Below are 21,346 nucleotides of genomic sequence, written 5' to 3'. Positions count from 1 at the left end.
TATGTTAACATTCTCTATAGGTTACCAAACAGATGAAAGCTAATGCCATGGGATTGATTGGATCTCTTGAAAACATCTTTGCTGAGTGGAAAACAGTAAGAGAAGCTTTAAATTGTTTTTGTGTTTACTTTTCCTTGGTGTATTTTATCATTTCATTTGGTTTAAGTGTAGATATGATATGTTTATTTATGTTTTAAAAAAATTTTTTTTAATGTTTATTTATTTTTGAGAGAGAGAGACAGACAGAGTGTGAGCGGGGGAGGGGCAGAGAGAGAGGGAGACGTAGAATCTGAAGCAGGTTCCAGGCTCTGAGCTGTCAGCACAGAGCCTGACGTGGGGCTCAAGCTCACAGACCATGAGATCATGACCTGAGCTGAAGTCAGATGCTCAACCAACTGAGCCACCCAGGTGCCCCTATTTCTGTTTTTATCCTTAGCCAGATAATTCCTTTGTGCATGTTTAGTTGAAGCACGTACAGTAGCTCCCTAGCTACTTCCTCTTGGATGTCATAACTTATTTGTTTTAGTAATACGTAAGATATTGTATAGAAATTGATTAATATTGATGTATTTTATCTATTTCTTAGTTTAGTAACTGTCAGCTTTTGCTGAGATAGTCATTGGCTGAAAAATTGTGTTTAATAGGGGCGCCTGGGTGGCTCAGCAGGTTAAGCATCCAATTCTTGATTTTGGCTCAGGTCATGATCTCATGGTTCCTGAGACCTAGTGAGCCCCTGTCAGGCTCCAGGCTGATAGCACAGAGCTTGCTTGGGATTCTCATTCTCCCTCCCTCTCTGTCCCTCCCCCCACTCCTTCTCTCCCTCTCTCTCTCTCTCTCTCTCTCTCTCTCAAAATAAATAAACTTTAAAAAATTTTGTTTATGGGAATGCAAGCTGGTGCAGCCACTCTGGAAAACAGTATGGAGGTTCCTCAAAAAACTAAAAATTTAGAACTACCCTATGACCCAGCAATTGCACTACTAGGTATTTATCCACAGGATACAGGCGTGCTGTTTCAAAGGGACACATGCACCCCCATGTTTATAGCAGCACTATCCACAATAGCCAAAGTATGGAAAGAGCCCAAATGTCCATCAATGGATGAACAGATAAAGAAGATGTGGTATATATATACAATGGAGTATTCCTCGGCAATCAAAAAGAATGAAATCTTGCCATTTGCAACTACGTGGATGGAACTGGAGGGTATTAAGCAAAGTGAAAGTGGTCAGTCAGAGAAAGACAAACATCATATGACTCCACTCATATGAGGACTTTAAGAGACAAAACAGATTAACATAAGGGAAGGGAAACAAAAATCATATAAAAACAGGGAGGGGGACAAAACAGAAGAGACTCATAAATATGGAGAACAAACTGAGGGTTACTGGAGGGGTTGTGGGAGGGGGGATGGTCTAAAATGGGTAAGGGGCACTAAGGAATCTACTCCTGAAATCATTGTTGCACTATATGCTAACTAATTTGGATGTAAATTTTAAAAAATTAAAAATAAAATTAAAAAAATAAAGAAAAACAAAGTACATTAAAGGTTAGAAAAATGTGTTTAATAATATGCTTAAAGATTTTAAAATATAGGTGAATTAGACAAATTATTTTATTTTCATATGACAAGTAAATAGAAAAATACAAACTAAGTATATAATCAATGTGTTTAAAAGGAGGGAAATATCTATGTCCTAAAAATTTTTACTTAAATAAAAATAAATAGGAGATACTAAGTTGAACTCTAAAAAATTAAATAAATTTATCGTTTATGATATTGGGTAATAAAGGGTACTAAGGTTTTATTTCATTCCCATGTAATAGGATGACTGGATTTTGATTTAAAATTAATTTAAAATTCTTGGGGTACCTGGCTGGCCCATTCGGTAGGGCATGTGACTTGATCTCAGTGTCATGAGTTCAAGCCCTATATTGGGTGTAGAGCTTACTTAAAAAAAACTTTTTTTGTGGAGGATACCTGGGTGGCTCAGTTGGTTAGGTGTCTGACTTCTGCTCAGGCCATGATCTCTTGGTTTGTGAGTTCAACCCTGCATCAGGCTCTGTGCTGAGGGCTCAGAGCCCAGAAGCCTGCTTTGGATTCTGTTTCCTTCTCTCTCTGCCCCTCCCCCATTCATGCTCTGTCTCTGTCTGTCTCTCTCTCAAAAAAAAAAAAAATATATAAATAAAAAAAATGTAAAACCCAACTTTTTTTAATTAAAAAAATAAAATTCTTATTTCTTTTGAAAACAGTAATTATTAATATTGTATTTGGTCTTGCTTGTGGAAACAGAATTAAGCATTCGTGAGGAAAGTAACTCTTTCTTGAACATAAGATTCCGGTGATTAAAATCATACTGACTAAGCTTTACTGTCATGTAGTCTATTGTGTGGTTTTAAAAATATTAATTTTATTTACAGAAAAGTTTCAGAAGCGAACTACAACAAGAAAATTCTGGATACCAAGATTTGAAGAAGATGGTTAATCTTGCTCCAAAATTCTTGAAGTTAAAGCATTGCTTAGAGCAAACGATTCAAATTATTATTTCTGCACTGAGAGGTATATGCTCCAGATGGAATTTGTAATTAATCAAAATTTTATAGTATAAAGACTCTCAGACATCTGTTGTTTTAATTTCTAGTTTAATTCATTAATCCAAGTCTAATTAATGCTACTTCCTTGACATTAATTACCAGTATAGGAACTTGAATGGTTGCATTCCCACTTAATATATATAAGTACATTGCCTAAATAATTAGATCCTAAAAAACCAGGTGCTTAGTTAGCAGATAAACTGAGTAATCTTAAGTAGTTTAGATTTGTCTTGATGGGGTTACTTTGACCTAAAAGATATTTACAGTCATATAACAGTAATAAATACATGATAAAAAATGAAAAGGTTAATTAACTTTTTCTTTTCCTTGCATAGGATGCCACAGTGACAAAAATCTTCTCAAGAATTGTGTGGAAAGTCTGTGCAACTTGACCAAGGATTTTCATGATGACTTCAGCCTTCACTCTGCTTCTCTTGACAGCTGTGAGAAGAGAATGCCTCAGGGCAGCCACAGGGGGCTAGAGTCTCTAGTCAAGTCACTCCTCTTGTGTTTTGAATCTGAAGAAAGTCCTAATTTGTTGAAACCCTGGGAAACTTGTCATCAGAATACCGGAGAAGAAGGACAACAATCTAAATCAAGCAGGACTGACTCCGTGAGGAATAAAGGTGTACCAAAGCGTGTCTATGAACTCCATGGCTCATACCCAGCAGTGGCGTCAGAGGAAAACACACCCAGTAGGATTCAGTGGGTATGAATTCTGCTACGTAGGCACTTTACGCCCATCCATCCAAGAGAGAGAACACTGGGCAGGCAATTTTCCTCACATAGAATATAAAAAGCAGGAAACCAGCATACATGTTTCAAAGAAGTGCATGTGTGTTGGTGGTCTTCCACTGGGCAGGGACAGCATCAGCAGCATGGAATCCTGATTTCAGAATGTGCATTCAGAAGTTTCTGAGACAATTTTGAATAGACATTTTCTGTATTGGAACATGGTGGCAATAGAATGAAATTAGGAGTTTGAAAACAAGTGAATGGTCTCTTCTCCAAGTTCTCATTGCCTTGAATTTTAAGTGTTTTTACTATTGATGTACTATTTCTGGTTGGTTCTTTAGCTTGTTTGTAAATGGTTACTATAGTTATTATAAGTTATTTTCTCATGAGTGGAAACATGTGAACAATCAGCTACCTTTGTGCCTGTGTCTTCTCTCCTCTGCAAGTAGCTACAATGAGGTTTGTGGTCAAGTTGCCAATGTGTTTAACTAGAGCAACTTAACTTACATTGTTAAATCTAAAACTCTTTTCTTGAAAGGTTAACTGGTTGCCATTTTAAATAGTGTGTTCAAGGCATAGTTTCCTTTTCTTTCCAAATTATAAGTAGTTACCTAAATATAGTATGATTATATATTAATATGACTTGCTGGCATAATAATTCACTATGTTACCTCTGTTCCATAATGAGGGCTGTATGAATATAATTTAAAAACCTATTAAATATTGACAGAATCACACTTACTGAATGGGGTTAGGAAATCAGAGGCTGGACCTTTTCTTGATAATGCTTGTTTTGTTAAATACGTAATGAAAGAGTTTGTACATGATTTGGTGAAGATGAAAGATCTTTATTATATCTCACAGCTTAAAACACTTTTGATTTGCAATCAAGTAATAAAGAGAATATTCTACTTTTGGGATCTTTCATTAAGGAACTGACTTGAGGTTTTTGACCACACACATATGTGTAATTTGGAAAGATACCTAATGGTTCTGCTTAGATGATAATGAGTAGTTCCTTGAGAATAATTCTTGTAAATAACCTGATTCTTGCATTTCCCCTTTTCACTTGCAGGTACCACTTGCACATTTGACACAACTAGTGAAAATCAGATGTTAATACCATAAGTAAATTTGATCATTTCTTTGTCAGGGAGAGACTGTAAATAAATACCGGTTATCGTAGCCAGAACAATGTTAATAAACCATGTGCTATGTTGCCAGGTGCTTTCAAATGGTGCAGAGTAGCAAATTTTGCTTTCATTTTCTTTTTTTTTTTTTCCTTCTATTTTTGGCATTTGAGCTTGCATTCTTTCTGAAGTTCTAAACATACTTTTAATAGTCAATGCTCTGCCAAGTAGCACTTTTGCGAGTAAGTTTTGTAAAGTTTATCGCTTAGATGTACATTAAAGAACTTTTCTTGAAGGTTGTACTTCTTCGAAGAATTTTCTAAAGTATCAGTACAGTAGTTTTCATCTTAATGTTTGGTACTTTATCTTTACCCTCTGCTTTCTAAACTCATAAGTTCATTGGTCAGAAATCTGTTAGTGTTGTAAAATTTTGCATATGTATATATATGTATTTATACTTTCAAGTAAATTGTTATGCAGTATTTGAATGAATGATGAAACATATATTTGCTATAGAATCATGTGCACTTATAAGAGTGTTATAAAGAGAATGCCTTTAATAAATCTTGTTGGCTTCAGAATTATCTCTTGGCCTAAGGTATTTTTAGTCTATTGGTTTTCTTCATTTACTTTATTTCTGACTCAAAATTGCTATAATAGCTCTGCCTTGATAATAGTTATACTAGTTACCTAATAGTTTTATTTGTAACTGTGATAATATTTATACTGGTATCTCAAATCAAACAATTAGGAAATACTAAATAATATTAGGACAACTACTTGGATTTTTTTTTTTTTTTTTGACATTGCTCTGCCTCTTTGCAGTTGGTTGTCTGGAATAGATTTATCCCCATGTGCTGTAGTGGAAAGAGCATGAGCTTTGGAGTTTGACACATTTTTCATTCATTTAGAGTATGAATCCCAACAAGGCTATTTAGTAACCGTATGACCTTAGACAAGTTGCTTGCTATCTTCTTACCCATTTCCTCATTTGCAGCAAGAAAAGTATTGCCCCTCCTCATAGCCTCCCTGAGCATTAAATGAGAAAAATGTAGGAGTAAGTCCTGGCATGTAGTGGATTGTTAGTAAATGTTAGTGTCTGTCCCTCCTTCCATTACTAGCAACTAAGCCCTTGTCACGATGCCTACGGGATCACGTGTGGTGCAAGCCTATGCCACTTGCAATATTCTGCCCATGTACTGAGTTGTACCTCCAATGCTTTAAACATGGCATACTGGAAAACAGATCTGCCATTAGGTTCTGTGATAATGAAAGGACTAAACAAGATCTCGCCAGCCTTCAGGAAGGTAGAGTAGGACATAGGTGTGCCCTTCATGAGGTCCTTCTGAAATGTTTAGCGAAATATTGTTTAGTTAACTAATTAGCCTTTTAATTTTTTTAATGTTTATTTTTGAGAAGGAGGGGAAGGGCAGAAAGAGGGGGACAGATCCGAAGCAGGCTCTGCACTGACAGCAGTGAGGCCGATGCGGGGCTCGAATTCACAAACCATGAGATCGTGACCCAAGCCGAAGTTGGGCTCCCAAATGACAGCCACCCCGGTGCCCTGGGAATTAGCAGTTTTAAATTTGCAGTGCCTAACTATGTGCCGATAATGATTTTGTGGCTTTATCGAATATGGAAAGTAAGAATTCATTTATCACAGAGGAGGGGGAAAGGTGTCAGTGTGGTTCAGTTAAGAGAAGGTTGATCTGGGGGCACCTGGGTGGCTCAGTCGGTTAAGCGGCCGACTTCGGCTCAGGTCATGATCTCGCGGTCCGTGAGTTTGAGCCCCGCATCGGGCTCTGTGCTGACAGTGCAGAGCCTGGAGCCTGTTTCAGATTCTGTGTCTCCCTCTCTCTGACCCTCCCCCATCCATGCTCTGTCTCAGCTGTCTCAAAAATAAATAAATGTTTAAAAAAATTAAAAAAAAAAGAGAAGGTTGATGTGTTCAGCTTCTTGTGGGTGATTCAGCAGGGAAGCTTGCACTCTGGAGTGTGCAAGTTACAGTCATTGTAGGATATAATCAAGACTGGATTTTCTCATCTTTCTTCCTTTAGCCATTATTGGTTTATGGGCTTTTTAGAAGAGGAGTATGGGCATTTAGTTTAATATCATCTGATAACCAGGTTCATTCCACTTATTCCAATAATTATTTATTTAAAGCCAGCCATACTTCTAGTGCAAAGTCATAGAAATGTGAAAAAAAGCTTAGATTGCCTCAAATCTGGGACTTGTGAAAGACCCAGTTTGTTGGATCCCCAGTTGTTCACAACATTATGCCTTCTCATCAGTGCAGAAGACGTCAACGCACTAATGTCGAAGTACATGAGAACCACCAGAGCACCACTGATTGATGCAAGAAAGAATTCAGGAGGACACCATTTTGGTTAAGCACCTGGCTATTCACATTTCTTATCACTGAATCCCCCTGAAATCAGATGCTTATAGATTTTTAAGAATATAAGAGGAAATTGAGTCTTTTCTGGGAACGAGTCATGCTTTTGTTTCTCCGGCTAATTTTTGGTGTAAATGTCTGAATTTGTCTACACCATTGAGCATCTGCCCTGCCTCATTTTCAAGATGAACAGATTGAGCTGTCCACTAAAAAGACGGGGAATCTCTGACATTTTGAAAATAGATATCACTTCTTTTGACTTTTCTCTGTCTTTTAAGCCCTCCATTTTGGATGCTGGGCTGTGAATTCACGGTTTCCCTTTCCTTCTCTTTCAGCAACTCCATTGCTGGCCGCCCCCCCCCCCCCCACTTCCTGCAACTGCTCTAAGGTTGTTGGTCATCTTGTTTTTTTAAAAAATATTTATTTTTTGGGGAGAATGCAAGTTGGGGAGGGACAGAAAGAGGGGGACAGAGCATCTAAAGTGCGCTCTTTGCTGACAGGCTGACATTAGCGAGCTCAATGTGGGACTCAAACTCACAAACCGCGAGATCATGACCTGACCTGAAGTCACATGCTCCACTGACTGAGCCACCCAGGCGCCCCACATTGGCCGTCTTCTAACTGCAAAGCCCAAAGCAATTTTTCAGTCTTCATCTTACTTGGTTGCTCCCTCTCTTTAGAAATTCTTTCCTTCTGTGTCCCCTGTAACAGAAAATTCTGGCTTCTACCTCTTGGATTGGTTTTTCCTTTTTTTTCATCTCCATGTATTTCTCATTCTTCACCTATTCTTTTATTTCTTTTTTTAATTAATTAATTAATTTTTAAATTTACATCCAAGTAAGTTAGCATGTAGTGAAACAATGATTTCAGGAGTAGATTCCTTGATGCCCCTCCCCCATTTAGCCTATCCCCCCTCCCACAACCCCTCCAGTAACCCTCAGTTTGTTCTCCATATTTATGAGTCTCTTCTGTTTTGTCCCCCTCCCTGTTTTTATATGATTTTTATTTCCCTTCCCTTATGTTCATCTGTTTTGTCTCTAAAAGTCCTCATATGAGTGGAGTCATATGATGTTTGTCTTTCTCTGGCTGACTAATTTCACTTAGCGTAATACCCTCCAGTTCCATCCACGTAGTTGCAAATGGCAAGATTTCATTCTTTTTGATTGCCGAGTAATACTCCATTGTATATATATACCACATCTTCTTTATCCGTTCATCCATTGATGGACATTTGGGCTCTTTCCATACTTTGGCTATTGTGGATAGTGCTGCTATGGTGTATGTGCCCCTTTGAAACAGCATACCTGTGTCCCTTGGATAAATACCTAGTAGTGCAATTGCTGGGTCGTAGGGTAGTTCTAAATTTTTAGTTTTTTGAGGAACCTCCATACTGTTTTCCAGAATGGCAGCACCAGTTTGCGTTCCCACCAACACTGCAAAAGAGATCCCCTTTCTCTGCATTCTCGCCAACATCTGTTGTTGCCTGAGGTAGAAGGTATACAGTGAGCATAAGGTTTTGTCCTAGATGACTTAGTGGATGGTGGTGCTTTCCACTAAGATGAGGAATATAGGAAGAATTAGATCCAAAAGGGTGAGGGGGATGAGGTAATTTTTTAGATACATAAAATTTTTTTAAATAATTTTTCTTTTTTTTAAATGCTTATTTATTTTTGAGAGAGGGACAGAGACAGAGCATGAGCGGGAGAGAGGCAGAGAGAGAGGGAGACAGAATCCGAAGCAGACTCCAGGTTCTGAGTTATCAACACAGAGCCCAATGCGGGGCTCGAATCCACGGACCATGAGATCATGACCTGAGCCAAAGTTGGACGCTTAATCGACTGAGCCACCCAGGCGCCCCTAGATACATTTAAATTTAAGGGGGCTGTAGTACTACCGGGTAGACTCGCTGAGTAAGAGTGCTCAAGGGAAAGAGATGTTAATTTGGGAGTATCAGCTCATACGTGGTGGTTAAAACTGCTCGAGTCGATGAAATCAGTCAATAATAGTGTCTGACTTTTCTCCAGTTACGTGCTGTAGCTGTATTGCCTGTTAACCCTCACTTCCAGGACTCTGTCAGGTACGTACTGTTCTTATCATCATTTCAGAAATGAGTAACTGATTTCTAGCCCAACATGGTAGTTTTACTTGTCCTTGGACTTCGTATAAATGGAATCGCACAGTGTGTGTGTGTGTGTGTGTGTGTGTGTGTGTGTGTGTTTGGTTTCTTTCACTCAGCAAAATGTTTTGCACTTCCTCCAGGCTGGAATGTGACTCAGCCCTTCAGCCCTTCAGCTCAGGAGTGTCGAATGGATTAGCCCTTCACCTGTTGATGGACACGGGAGTTCTTTCCAGTCTGGCTATTTGCCCACATGGATCTCCTATTTTTCTCTATTTCAGTGTGGGACTTTGCTCAAGCTCTAATTTTGGGATTGAAAGGGGTTCTTCTTGCATCTTATCCTTCCAGACTTTAAGTCATTTCCATTAACGTCTCCACTAGGCCTCCCCTGTCAGCAGGATCGAGGCTTCCCATGCCCCTGTTGTGTTTTCTACTCGTGCCTCCACACATCCCCTTCCTTCTGTGCCACTCCTGGGCCCACTGACTTCCTGCCCAGAACCCACAGCCCCTGCAAGCACTCAGGACACTATCTTCTGTATCTTCCAGGCAACATCCCCAGAGGACAAACCCTGAGGGGTCTTAGATAAACCTAACCTATTTACTACTCAAGAACAGAGAAGGAAGAAAGACTTCTTAAAGCTCCTAGACATGAGTTCATATTCTTTCCCTGCTTCTCTGGAACAAAGCCCCTTCCCCACCACATAATTGAGGACAGAAGTTGGTTCAAGTGAATAATGAAGTCACTTAAGAATGGCAGAAGAAAATTATCTCAAGCCTAGTCTAGGGCACAACTTTTTCCATATGATTCACAACCACCTTCTGGGAAGGGATTAGCATTCCTGATAAAGTGCTTGAAGAATGTGTGCTAGAACAAAATGAGATTATAAACTTCTGGGAAGCTAGGGTTACTCAGCTGATTCACTAACCGAATCCTCTTTAAAGAGACTTTTTTTTTTTTTTTTTAAACCAGTAATTCTTTAACCATTCTCTTCCCTATGAAACTTCTCCACCAAAAAGGTCTCTTGGCACGGACTTGCTCGAAGGCCTCTTCCCTGGTAGCCACTTTGAAATCAGACTCTGACATGTGCTTATCATCCATCTGGGACGTCGCTTTGACATTGTGAGAGGATTCTGGATGGTCATTTGGGTAACGCTGAAGTTGACATAAGTCACTTTTCATAGATTTAAGCATTTAACAATTTTTTTCAAATACTTCCTTGCCTTCACTCTTTAAAAGGTGAATATATGAATTTGGGGAGAAGCTAAAAAAGAACACATGAGAAGCTGGAGAACACAGGGCTAGGGCCTTGGCTGCCCAAACAGCTAGGAGGAAAGACAGAAAAAGACAGAGGGTAAAAACTAACACCTCAATCTTAAAAATACCCACAAAGAGAGGGCGGCGGGGGGTGGGGGTGGGGTGGGTAGCCTGGAGTGGCACCCCTGTGGAACTATAGGCCTGCCAGACCCTTTACTATATGACTCTGGGCAAGACCCTCCCCCCCCTCCCCCGTGCCTCAGTTTCCTCATCACACCCACAGATAATAACACCTCCTCCCAGGGGCTGTTGTGAGATTAGTTGAAATTGTTAGGCCAGGGCCTGGTACATGGGTTTCAGTGAGAAGCGGTTATTATTAGTGTCATTATTATGAACGCATTAATATTATCTACTCAATTTCCACCCTCAGGCCTGGGATGGGCTCTTTGCCTCCCTGATGGCACCTCCTCACAGCCTCTGGCCACTTATTAGTCTGGCTTTGTCTGCAAAGTGCAATGGTCATTGTTTCTTCTTAGAAGTCACTGGACACACCAACATGTTAGACGTTTCCCTTCTGGCCATGGTTTCAGATTCTAACAAATAGAATCACAGCCAACGCCTCCCATGAGCTTGTACTCTAACCTTAGTGAGTAAGGATGTTGCACTCAGTGTCTCACAAGCATGATCGTATTTCGTGTTCAAAGTAACAAATAATGTACCGTTATTGCCACCACTTTAAGGATAACAAAATTAAGGTCCAGAGATGTTCAGTAACTAGCACAAGATCACACAGCTGGAGGAGGCACAAGTCCTGGAATTCTAGATTCCTGATTACTAAAGCCTCTATTCTTTGCCACTGCCTTACGCTGTTCCAGTTGGCCATTTATGTTCAAGTCTGGCTTCTGCGCCCTCACTCCTACGCCAGTTACATGCTAGAGGCAAGAGTACTGTTTTGCAGAATCCTTAAAATAACACAAGAGTCCCGCACTAGTTTGAAATTTTGCACATAATAGAGATCTCCGTTCTTTTCATTTCCCTCAGGTTCTATATCCTCCCTAGCCACACCCCCAGTTTATCATCAGGCTAGGGGATCGAGAAATGTGAAGAATGCATCCCCATTGCCAAGTTCACATGGGTCTGGCGTATGGGACCTGAAACTTGTCAAAAGCATAACCACTCAGGTCGTATCCACACAGCTTAGATTTTGGGAAATTCCACCTGAAGTAAACTAAAGCGTGCTAGACATCAAGGGAAATTTACAGCAGAGCAACCCAAGCTCTTTATAACCCATGTGCAAATCAGCAAGGAGTTTCAGAGTTATTTGCAGAGTGGTGCTTTTAGTAAGGTTTTCTCAAGAAAAGCGAATAACCTCTGGGCCTTCCAATTCTCCTGGATCTTTCTGTAGTATTAAATGCTTTCATTATCCCCCTGCCTCCCTTGCAGAATGCCTCCCTGGCTTCCATTCCCTGAACACTGTTCCAGTCCCTTCCTACTTCTGTCCCATGTGATCTCTGTCACATTTCTCTTGTGGTCCCCAAAGCTCGGGGCTTGGTCTCTCTCTCTCTCTCTCTCTCTCTCTCTCTCTCTCTCTCTCTCCTTTCTCTACACCTTTCCCTCAAGGACCTCAAGCACTTTCTATGTGGGTTTTCCACATCTCTCAGCTCAACAGGCTCCCACATTCCAACTTTTCATCCCCACCTGTCTCCTCAAACATATTTTTTTCTTCCACAAACTTCATTTGCGCCTGACTTGCTTGTCACTGCCTCACAGTTCCAGAATAGAATGGATACCCATTCTATTGACTCTTCTTCAACAAAGCTTCTCACATTTGCCTCTGTATTCTTTTAATTGAACAAAAAAAATTCTTTTTAACTAAGTAGGCTCCACACCCAGCATGGGGCTTGAACTCATGACCCGGACATCAAAAGTTTCATGCTGTACCAACTGAGCCAGCCAGGTGCCCTTGTCCCTTTCCTTCTTTTCCCACTGATAGAACTCTAAATCTCTGTCACCTTGTGCCTAGAGGCTGCCAGTGATTGATTTTACTCCTCGATTCTCCAGTTCCATTCTCCCCTGCCTGCCATTTCCAGGATAGTCTTCTTAAATCTCTGAATTTATTTTTTTTCCATCTCCTTCTACAAAGAATTTCAATATTTTCTTCTGCTTACAGATTGGCACCCAAATACAGAGCTTGGCACTTTACTCCTTTTATAATCATACTCTTCCGAACTATGACCTACTCAGTGCCTCCCAGATGAACCTCATGAATTCTGGCCCCCAAGTTTTGGCTGACATGCCACTTCATCAAGGCCTAGCCACCCCTCAAATGAATCTCTCACTTTATGAAAATCTCTCACTCAAATATTTTTTAAAAATGTTTAACTGTTTGTTTATTTTAGAGAGAGAGACAGAATGTGAGCCAGGGAGCAGCAGAGAGAGAGGGAGACACAGCATCGGAAGCAGGCTCCAGGCTCTGAGCTGTCAGCACAGAGCCCGACGCGGGGCTTGAACCCACAAACCGTGAGATCATGACCTGAGCTGAAGTCAGACGCTTCGCTGACTGAGCCACTCAGGCACCCCTCTCACTCAAATATTAATTGAATGCTGTTGGTATGGCAGGCAGAGCACTGAGGCAGTGAGGATAGAATGACAAGGAAGACGGCCCAGGACCTCCTCCCATGGAGCTCCTATCCTAGGGGAAGGACAGACAAGTCTGCAGTGATGACAATATGGTGCGACCGATGGTCTGGACAGGGGATGTAGAGGAAGTGCCTAGCCCACAGGTTCAGATGTGATATGCAAGACCTGGAAAATGAGGGGGCGTCAGCCAGGTGAGGAGGCGGGATGCTGAATATCTCAGGCAGAAAGAACAGCATGTGCAAAGACCTGGAGGGGAGACAGAGCTGGATGCACAGCCAGTGGGGCTGGGGCTGATGGAGGCAGGGCTGAGTGGAGAGACAGAGGCAGGAGACATCCTCAGAAGGAGGTCTTCAGGGAGACACTTGTAAGCTGTATCAAAGAGTTTGGCCACTGAAGGATATTAAGCCAGGAAGTGATTTTGAACTTGGATTCTAGGAAGATCGCTCTGTTTGTAACATGGAGAATAGATTGGTGAGGGAGAGGCGGGTGAGGTTCTGATCTCTAGGAGGCCTGAATGAAGCCCACGGTTGTATGCATGGGCACAGTGTGTGGATTCTAGAAATATCCAGGAGGGAAAATGGGCAAAACTGGGTGACAAGGAAAGACAAAGAAAAAGGTGGGATGAGTCTGATGCCCAGGTATGTGGCTGGAGCAAGTAGGTAGAGGTTGGTATGATTTACTAGGACAGGAAATACCAGAGGAAGATGGGAGGTAACAAGGTGCATTTGTTTGCCACAGCTGCTGTAACTAGTTCTGCAAACTAGGGGCTTAAACAAGAGACGTTTGTTGTCTCAGAACTCTGGAGGCTAGACGCCCAAAATCAAGGTGTCGATTCCTTTCGAGGGCAGGGTCTGTTCCAGGCCTCTCCTTGTGGACGGCCTTCATCTCCCCGTCTCATCATACTGTCTCCCCTCTATGCATGTCTGTATCCAGACTTCTCCCTTTTATTTATCATTATGTTTTTAATGCTTATTTGTTTATTTTGAGAGAGAGAAAAAGCGTGAGTGGGGGAGGGGCAGAGAGAGAGGGAGAGAGAGGATCCCAGGCAGGCTCAACGCTCAGCGTGGAGGCCCACACGGGGCTCGATCTCATGATGGTGAGATATGACCCGAGCTGAAGTCAAGAGTTGGATGCTTGACAGACTGAGCTGCCCAGGTGCCCCTCCAGACTTCTCCCTTTTAAAGGATACCCATCATATTGGATGAGCATCTACCCTTATCTCATTTTAACTTGATTACCTCTGTGAAGACTATCTCCAAATCAGGTCACATTCTGAGGTACTGGAGATTGGGACTTCAACATCTGAATACGGGATGGAGGAAGACAACAATTCAACCCATAACAGGAAGCATAACAAGCTTAGTTGTAGACCCATTGATTTGAGGGATCTTGGTACATTCAAGGTATGTTATCCAGTAGAAAGTTGAAAATATGAGTCTGAAGGGTGAGACGATGCTGCTTTATTGGTCTTTTATATTTTCGTGCTGTGGTATATCTTTCCCCTTTTCGTGTAGACTTTGCCCCTACCTAGACATGTTGCCTGAGGGGCTTAATGAATCCTTTAGTTCTTACAGTCAGTAGTTTACTAATGTAAGGATAAAGGCTTTTTCCCATTTGACAGAAGAATAAACAAAAAATTTAGAAAATTTAAACTATCTGTCCAAGATCACACAGGGAGAAATAATTAGAATTAGGCCTCAAATACAGATTTTTAAACACTTTTTTAATAAAGCTTGATGGTGGAAGGGTGGAGAGACGAAGAGAGGGTTGGATGATGATGAATGGGGGGAATGAATGGGTAAACAGGTGTATGGATGGAAGAATGGATAGTTAGAGGGATGTCTCTGTCTGGGTGAATAAATGGGTGGATGGGGAGATGGACAATGACAAGAGCTTGCATTTGTTGAGCACTTCCTCTGGGGAAATTCTCAAACTAAGAGGCTCAGGCCAAGTAGAGTTTATACAACTACGCATTTAGTCATCAAACAATTCTATGAAGGAGATAGTATTGTTATCCCTACAGGACTAGCTGGAGAAACCAAGGCTTGGGCCGGCCAGTAATTGTCCTAGGGCTATCGGGTGAGGAAGGGAGTGGAGTTGACATTAGAACTCAGCTCTGTTTAAAAATTTTGAGGCTCTGAGGGTCACTTGGGTGGCTCAGTCGGTTAAGTGACCGACTTTGGCTCAGGTCATGATCTCACAGTTTGTGGCTTCGAGCCCCGTGTTGGGGTCTGTGCTGACAGCTCAGAGCCTGGAGTCTGCTTCGGATTCTGTGTCTCCCTCCCTCTCTGCCCCTCCCCAACTTGTGCTCTGTCTTTCTCTCAAAAATAAATAAGTATTAAAAAAATAAAAAAAATTTTTTTGAAGCTCTGTGCTAATTAGTGCACTACTGTGCAAATGTCAATGCTGCTCCCAGACTTAGAACCTCCCTGGTTTCATTTGAGTCCATAATTAGTCAGCAAGCATTTTTAAAGACTGTATGTGGGCAGGACTACACCAGCTCCCTGTGGGAAGACCCTTTCTTTCTTCGCTTCTCTGAATAGCTGTCTTGTCATTCTGTATACCATCATGAAATCGTGAACTTTAAGATATTCATATTTTAAATGTCTGCTTGTTCCTAAATGACCTTTAGTTTTTTGTTTTTTTTTTTTACCTTCCCTAAGCATGACATACTACCTGGCAGGCTGAATTTTCTTTAAATAATTCGATTTTCAATTGAAGCGTAACAAATACATAAAATGCACAAATCATGTGTCCTGCAAGAATTTTCACTATATGAATCAATATAGCCACTACTTAGATAAAGAAACTGAATATTCCAAACACTCAGAAGCCCTCCTTCATGCCTGCTCCTCGTCATTGCCCCCCACAGGGGACCTCTACCCTGACCTCTAACGCCACCGTTAACTGTGCCTGTTTTTGAACTTTATATAAGTAGAATTGTATCTGAATCATTTTAGGTCTACCTTCTTTTGCTCAGTGTTATGTTCGCAAGATTCGTGGTGTAGTATGTAGCAGTAACTCATTCATTATCATTGCTATATAGTATTTCACTGTATTGCAATTACCATATTACAATTTGTTTATCCACCGATGGATAATTTGCATATTTGCCCACCCTCCCTGTAGCCATACAGCTTAGTCGGTTCGTTTGCTAGGGCCTGGTACACATGCCTGTGAGGCAGGTGTAGTTCCCTGCCGTGGCTTTGGCCATGTGACTCGCTTTGCCTAAGAGGGTCTTAGTAGAAGTGACGCGGTGCCTCCTCTCTGGCCTCGGAGAGCCCAGCCTAGATCACCTGACCATACCATTATGAGCTAAAAAAATGCAGTTTCTGTTTGCCATGGAGATTATGGGTCCATGGTTAGTTGGCACTCTGTGCTGCCGTATCATGCCATGTCTATCTGATGCAATTTGTTTTATTCTGTGCTTTATTATTACAGTAAACTTGATACGAACATATGTGAGAAGGTCTTTTGGTGCCCACATTGACAGTTTCCCAATGGCTCAAAATTTTAAAAATTAATAGATGGGAGGTCCTCAGGCCATTTCCTTTAACCATTTTATTATAAAAGATATCATATACCCAAAAAGGGAAAGTAACATCTATATGCCTTTGTTTTCATTCAAGCCTCTAGAGAGATTAATATTAATTGCACATGTATGAATAATTCTAAGACCCAAGTGGTCAAGGGCTGGCTCTGTAACTGTGTGTGCAGATGCTTACTTTCCTACAATCATGAGGCCTTGCAGGGTCAGTGGGGATGTGGCCTGGTGGAATCCAAATGGGGCCTCTCTATGTCTCTACAAGCTAAACCCAACCCACTTTGAACTTGTTCTCTCCCCGTTGGTGCCCTTGTTAGGGTCATACATCACCTGCATGCTTCCCCCAGACGACCATTTCAACTATACATCATCCAGGTGAGCGGGGGACTTCTTAAAGTATTGCTCTTATACATCAACACAGTGAGCCACAGCTCCGGGAATCTATTAGTGTAATACGCCATCAGGGTGAGGCATATTGATAGAGCAAAGCTGGTCGATCTGTGAATTGTGGATATCTAGAAGTTCGGGTCAGGAGAGTAATGCAGATTTCAGGTTGGATTGATGTGGCTATGAATGGTATTTTATGATATAAAGTTTACCTCTGATTTAGAAAGTAATTTAATGTGGGTGACAGCTGAGGTTCAGGCTAAGAGAGGTCGACATGGTAGATATCTGTAGCTCTTGGAAGATATATTTTAGGAATAAATTACTGGTCTTGATACTATTATTTCATTTTGTGATATGTCATTGGGGGCACCAGAAAATTGGCCTGGGAGGAAAGTTTTGCACATAAAGCAAAACGGGCTCCTTCTGCTGCCTGCCAGGTAAATAAATATGAGGTGAGTGGGCCTCTGCAAGGTTCAGTTGCCATCTGTTTCAGTTGGTTGGAGCTGCATTCTCAGAGGATCTTGCTCTTGACCTAATGTTTGGGTAACAAAGCAGCAGTTGCAATACATACATTGTTAACAACTTCTATGAGACTTTGGTGATAAGAACTGTAGCGATCAGGCAGAGGAACAGGGGTACACGAGGTACAATGACCAGATGCTGACACGTGGTTCAAATAAATTACAATCCAAATCAGGGGACACATAGTTATCTTTGGTGTTCAGGAAATAAGAGGCTTTGTTCTGTCCCACAGATACACCTGATGGCTTCTGACTAGACATGGAAAAAATATTTTGGTGACTCTCAAGACTCTCTCTGGTGACTCTCAATACTACTATGTTGTTTCACTTAATCCTCACTACAGCCTTATGAGTTAGGTACCATTATTATGTCTATCTTAAAGTTGAGAAAAGGGAAGCACAGGAAGGTTGAGTGACTTGCTCAAGGTCGCACAGCTGGGAAATGCTGAAGATGGGATGAATACAAGTATCTGGGTCTAAATATTTTGCTCTTGACCACCAGGAGAAGAGAATCTCAAACCTGGCTGCACATCAGCATCACCTGGGGAGGTTTTTAAAAATATCAACACCTGATCCCTGATTCCCAGGTTTTGTGTTAATTGCTGTGAGGTGAGTTGGTCCATAAATATGTTTTAAAGCTTCCTAGGTACTTTCTGTTGTGCAGGCAAAGATGAGAACTACTCAGTACCTTTCAATAAATGGTACTTATTTTTATTATGATATTTTAATACAACCGCACCAAAAAGCAGCAGATGTTACTTATCAATTAGCATTAAAGGAGCAAAGCCATTAGAGAACTCTGAGCTAGAGGGGCCACCTGAGTAGTGGGCTGCTCATTGGCTCAATGACGCCACCTGCAGGCAAATAAGACGAGTGCAGGGCTTCTTACAGGAGTGACTCGCATTACCCACGATTGTCTGTGTTAAGACATCAGCGTGGCCGACTACACACTGCCTTATATAACTCACAAGCTCCTTTTTAAAGTAGAAAATGTTTACTTTTAAACCGAACATCAATTTTTTAGAAAGGTTTTAAAAATCACTCCTTATCTCAAAGGCAATGTGTATTTTGTTCCAACTGAGATGCCTTTCATAGTTCATTCCGGTCATGACAAAGGGACCTTGTGTTCTGTCCTTTCAGGCAGCTGAGACAGAATCCTGTGCTGTTTGTGAGAGGGCTCCCTTCCCTCTGCTGGGCCCGCCAGTCCCCGTGCGGGGAGTCTTAATGCTGTCTCTGTTCTCATTCTCAGTGGCTGAGGGCAGGAATCGGCACTGCAGGCCAAATGGAAAATGGCACAAGACCAACTCATTAGTACATCCATTTGGCATTTTCAGTGAAAATTAGGAAACAGCCACTCTTCCAAGGGTTTTCTATTTAATGATGGCAGGACACAAATACAAATTAACATCCTAATACTGCAAATTCTTTTGATTAATGTATATGTATATTTCACATTCAGCCAAATACACATATATTTTTTTAAATATATTTTTAAGTTTTATTTATTTATTTTGAGAGAGAGAGAGAGCATGAGTGGGGAGGGGTAGAAAAAGGGAGACTGAGAGAGAATCTCACTGACAGCGTGGAGCCTGATGTCGGGCTCGAACTCGAGAACCATGAGGTCATGACTTGAGCCGAAACCAGGAGTCATATGCTTAACTGCCTGAGCCACCCAGGTGCCTCGTATCCAAATATATTTTTTAACTTAAGTATAGGTGACATACAATATTATATTGGTCTCAGGTGTACTGCATACTTGTTCCACACTTACGTACATTATGAAGGGCTTACCATGGTAAGTGTAGCTGCCATTGGTCATTATACAAAGTTATTACAATATTATTGACTATATTCACCATGCTATACTTATCTCGGTGACTTACATATCTTATGACTGGAAATTTTTATCTCTTAATCCCCTTCACCTAGTTCACCCATCCCCCGTGGCCTCCCTTCTGGCAACCACCAGTTTGTTCTCTGTATTTAAGAGTCTGTTTCTGTTGTGTTTCGTTTGTTAATTTGCTTTGTTTTTTTTTTTAGATTTCACATATAAGTAAAATCATATGAATTTTGTCTTTCTCTGCCTGACTCATTTCACTTAGCATAATATCTTTTAGGTCCATCTATGTTGTTGCAAATAGGAAGATCTCATTCTTTTTATGGCTGAGCAATATGCCATTGTATATATACGATAAATTCTTTATTTTGTTCTTTTGGATGCCATTGTAAATGTGATTGTTTTCTGAATTTCTCTTTCTGCTAGTTTGTTACTAGTGTATAGAAATGCAACAGATTTTTGTATATTAATTGTATATCCTGAAACCTTACTGTATTTATTAATTCTAGTATTTTTTTAATGGAGTCTTTAAGGCTTTCTTATATATAGTATCATATCATCTGCTAATAGTGACAGTTTTACTTCTTTCTTACCAATTTGGATGCCTTTTATTTTTATTTTTTGTCTGATTGCTGTGACTTGGACCTTCCAGCACTATCTTCATAAAGTGGCAAGGATAGGGGCACCTGGGTGGCTCAGTCGGTTGAGCATTCAACTTCGGCTCAAGTCACGATCTCACGGTTTGTGAGTTCCAGCCCTGCGTCGGGCTCTGTGCTGACAGCTCAGAGCCTGGAGCCTGTTTCAGATTCTGTCTGTCTGTCTCTCTCTCTCTCTCTCTGCCCCTCCCCCACTCATGATCTCTTGCGCTCTTTCTCTCTCTGTCAAAAATAAATAAACTTTAAAAAAAATTTAAAAAAAAAGTAAAGTGGCAAGGATAAACATCCTTATCTGGTCACCATGGACTATGATGTTATCTGTGAATGTGTTATACATGGCCTTTATTATGTTGAGGTATGTTCTGTCTTTACTCACGTTGTTGAGAGTTTTTATCATGAATAGACATTGAATATTGTCAAGTGGTTTTTTTGCATCTATTGAGGTGATTGTGTGATTTTTTTTTATTTAGTTAGTGTAGTGTATCTTTTTTTTTTAATTTTTTTTTTTCAATGTTTTTTATTTATTTTTGGGACAGAGAGAGACAGAGCATGAATGGGGGAGGGGCAGAGAGAGAGGGAGACACAGAATCGGAAACAGGCTCCAGGCTCTGAGCCATCAGCCCAGAGCCCGACGCGGGGCTCAAACTCACGGACCGCGAGATCGTGACCTGGCTGAAGTCGGCCGCTCAACCGACTGCGCCACCCAGGCGCCCCTAGTGTAGTGTATCTTATTGATTGGTTTGTAGGTATTGAACCATCCTTGCATCCTTGTAATAAATCCCACTTGCCCATGGTGAATGATCCTTTTAATGTATTTTTTAATTCAGTTTGCTGATATTTTGTTGAGGACTTTTGCATCTGTACTTATCAGGGATACTGGCTTGTAACTTTTTTTGTACCGTCTTTGTCTGGTTTTGGTATCAAGGTAATGCTGGCCTTGTAAAATGAATTTGGAAGCATTCTTTCCTTTTAAATTTTTTTGGAACCATTTGAGAAGGATAGGTATTAACTATTCTTTAAATAGTTTATAAAATTCAATTGTGGAGCCATCTGGTCCTGAACTTTCATTTGTTTGAAGTTTTTAAATTACTGATTCAATTCGATTTCTAGTAATTGGTGTGTTTAGGTTTTTCTGTCTCTTCCTGATTCAGTTTTGAAAAATGGAATATTTCTAAGAATTTATCCATTTCTTCTAGGTAGTCCAATTAGTCTCTTGTAATCTTTTGAACAATATGTTAATGTTTCTAATGTAGTATAAGCATGTGAAATTATCTGAAACTGACCAGTAAACTTTCCAGTGCTAATACAGAGTATAGATTGTTATGAATAACACTCAATTTTAGCTCAAAGTTTTTGACCCTATTAACACTTACATAATGAATAGGACTATGAAGTTCATACGTGTAATTTTAGAAATTGAAACTGATAAGCTTTTTTTTTTTAATTTTATATATTTTGAGAGAGGGAAAGAGAGCCCTGGTGGGGGAGGGGCAGAGAGTGAGGGAGAGAGAATACCAGGCAGGTTCCACACTGTCAG

At 40.7% G+C, this 21,346-nt stretch overlaps 1 protein-coding gene across 1 annotated transcript in view; it reads left to right on the top strand.

Annotated features, from left to right (window-relative positions):
- The window catches only part of KIF14 (kinesin family member 14), a 56,494-nt gene extending 51,435 nt beyond the window's left edge, over positions 1 to 5,059 (top strand). The window contains exons 28-30 of the mRNA XM_043567613.1: positions 21 to 95; positions 2,420 to 2,558; positions 2,929 to 5,059. Of these exons, the coding sequence (XP_043423548.1) occupies positions 21 to 95; positions 2,420 to 2,558; positions 2,929 to 3,308 (594 nt within the window). The 3' untranslated portion in view covers positions 3,309 to 5,059. The remainder of the gene's footprint in view (positions 1 to 20; positions 96 to 2,419; positions 2,559 to 2,928) is intronic.
- The last annotated feature ends 16,287 nt before the right edge of the window (positions 5,060 to 21,346 follow it).

This window comes from Prionailurus bengalensis, chromosome E4, assembly GCF_016509475.1.
Source record: "Prionailurus bengalensis isolate Pbe53 chromosome E4, Fcat_Pben_1.1_paternal_pri, whole genome shotgun sequence".
Classification (NCBI taxonomy): domain Eukaryota; kingdom Metazoa; phylum Chordata; class Mammalia; order Carnivora; family Felidae; genus Prionailurus; species Prionailurus bengalensis.
This window is presented reverse-complemented; position numbering and strand designations above follow the sequence as displayed.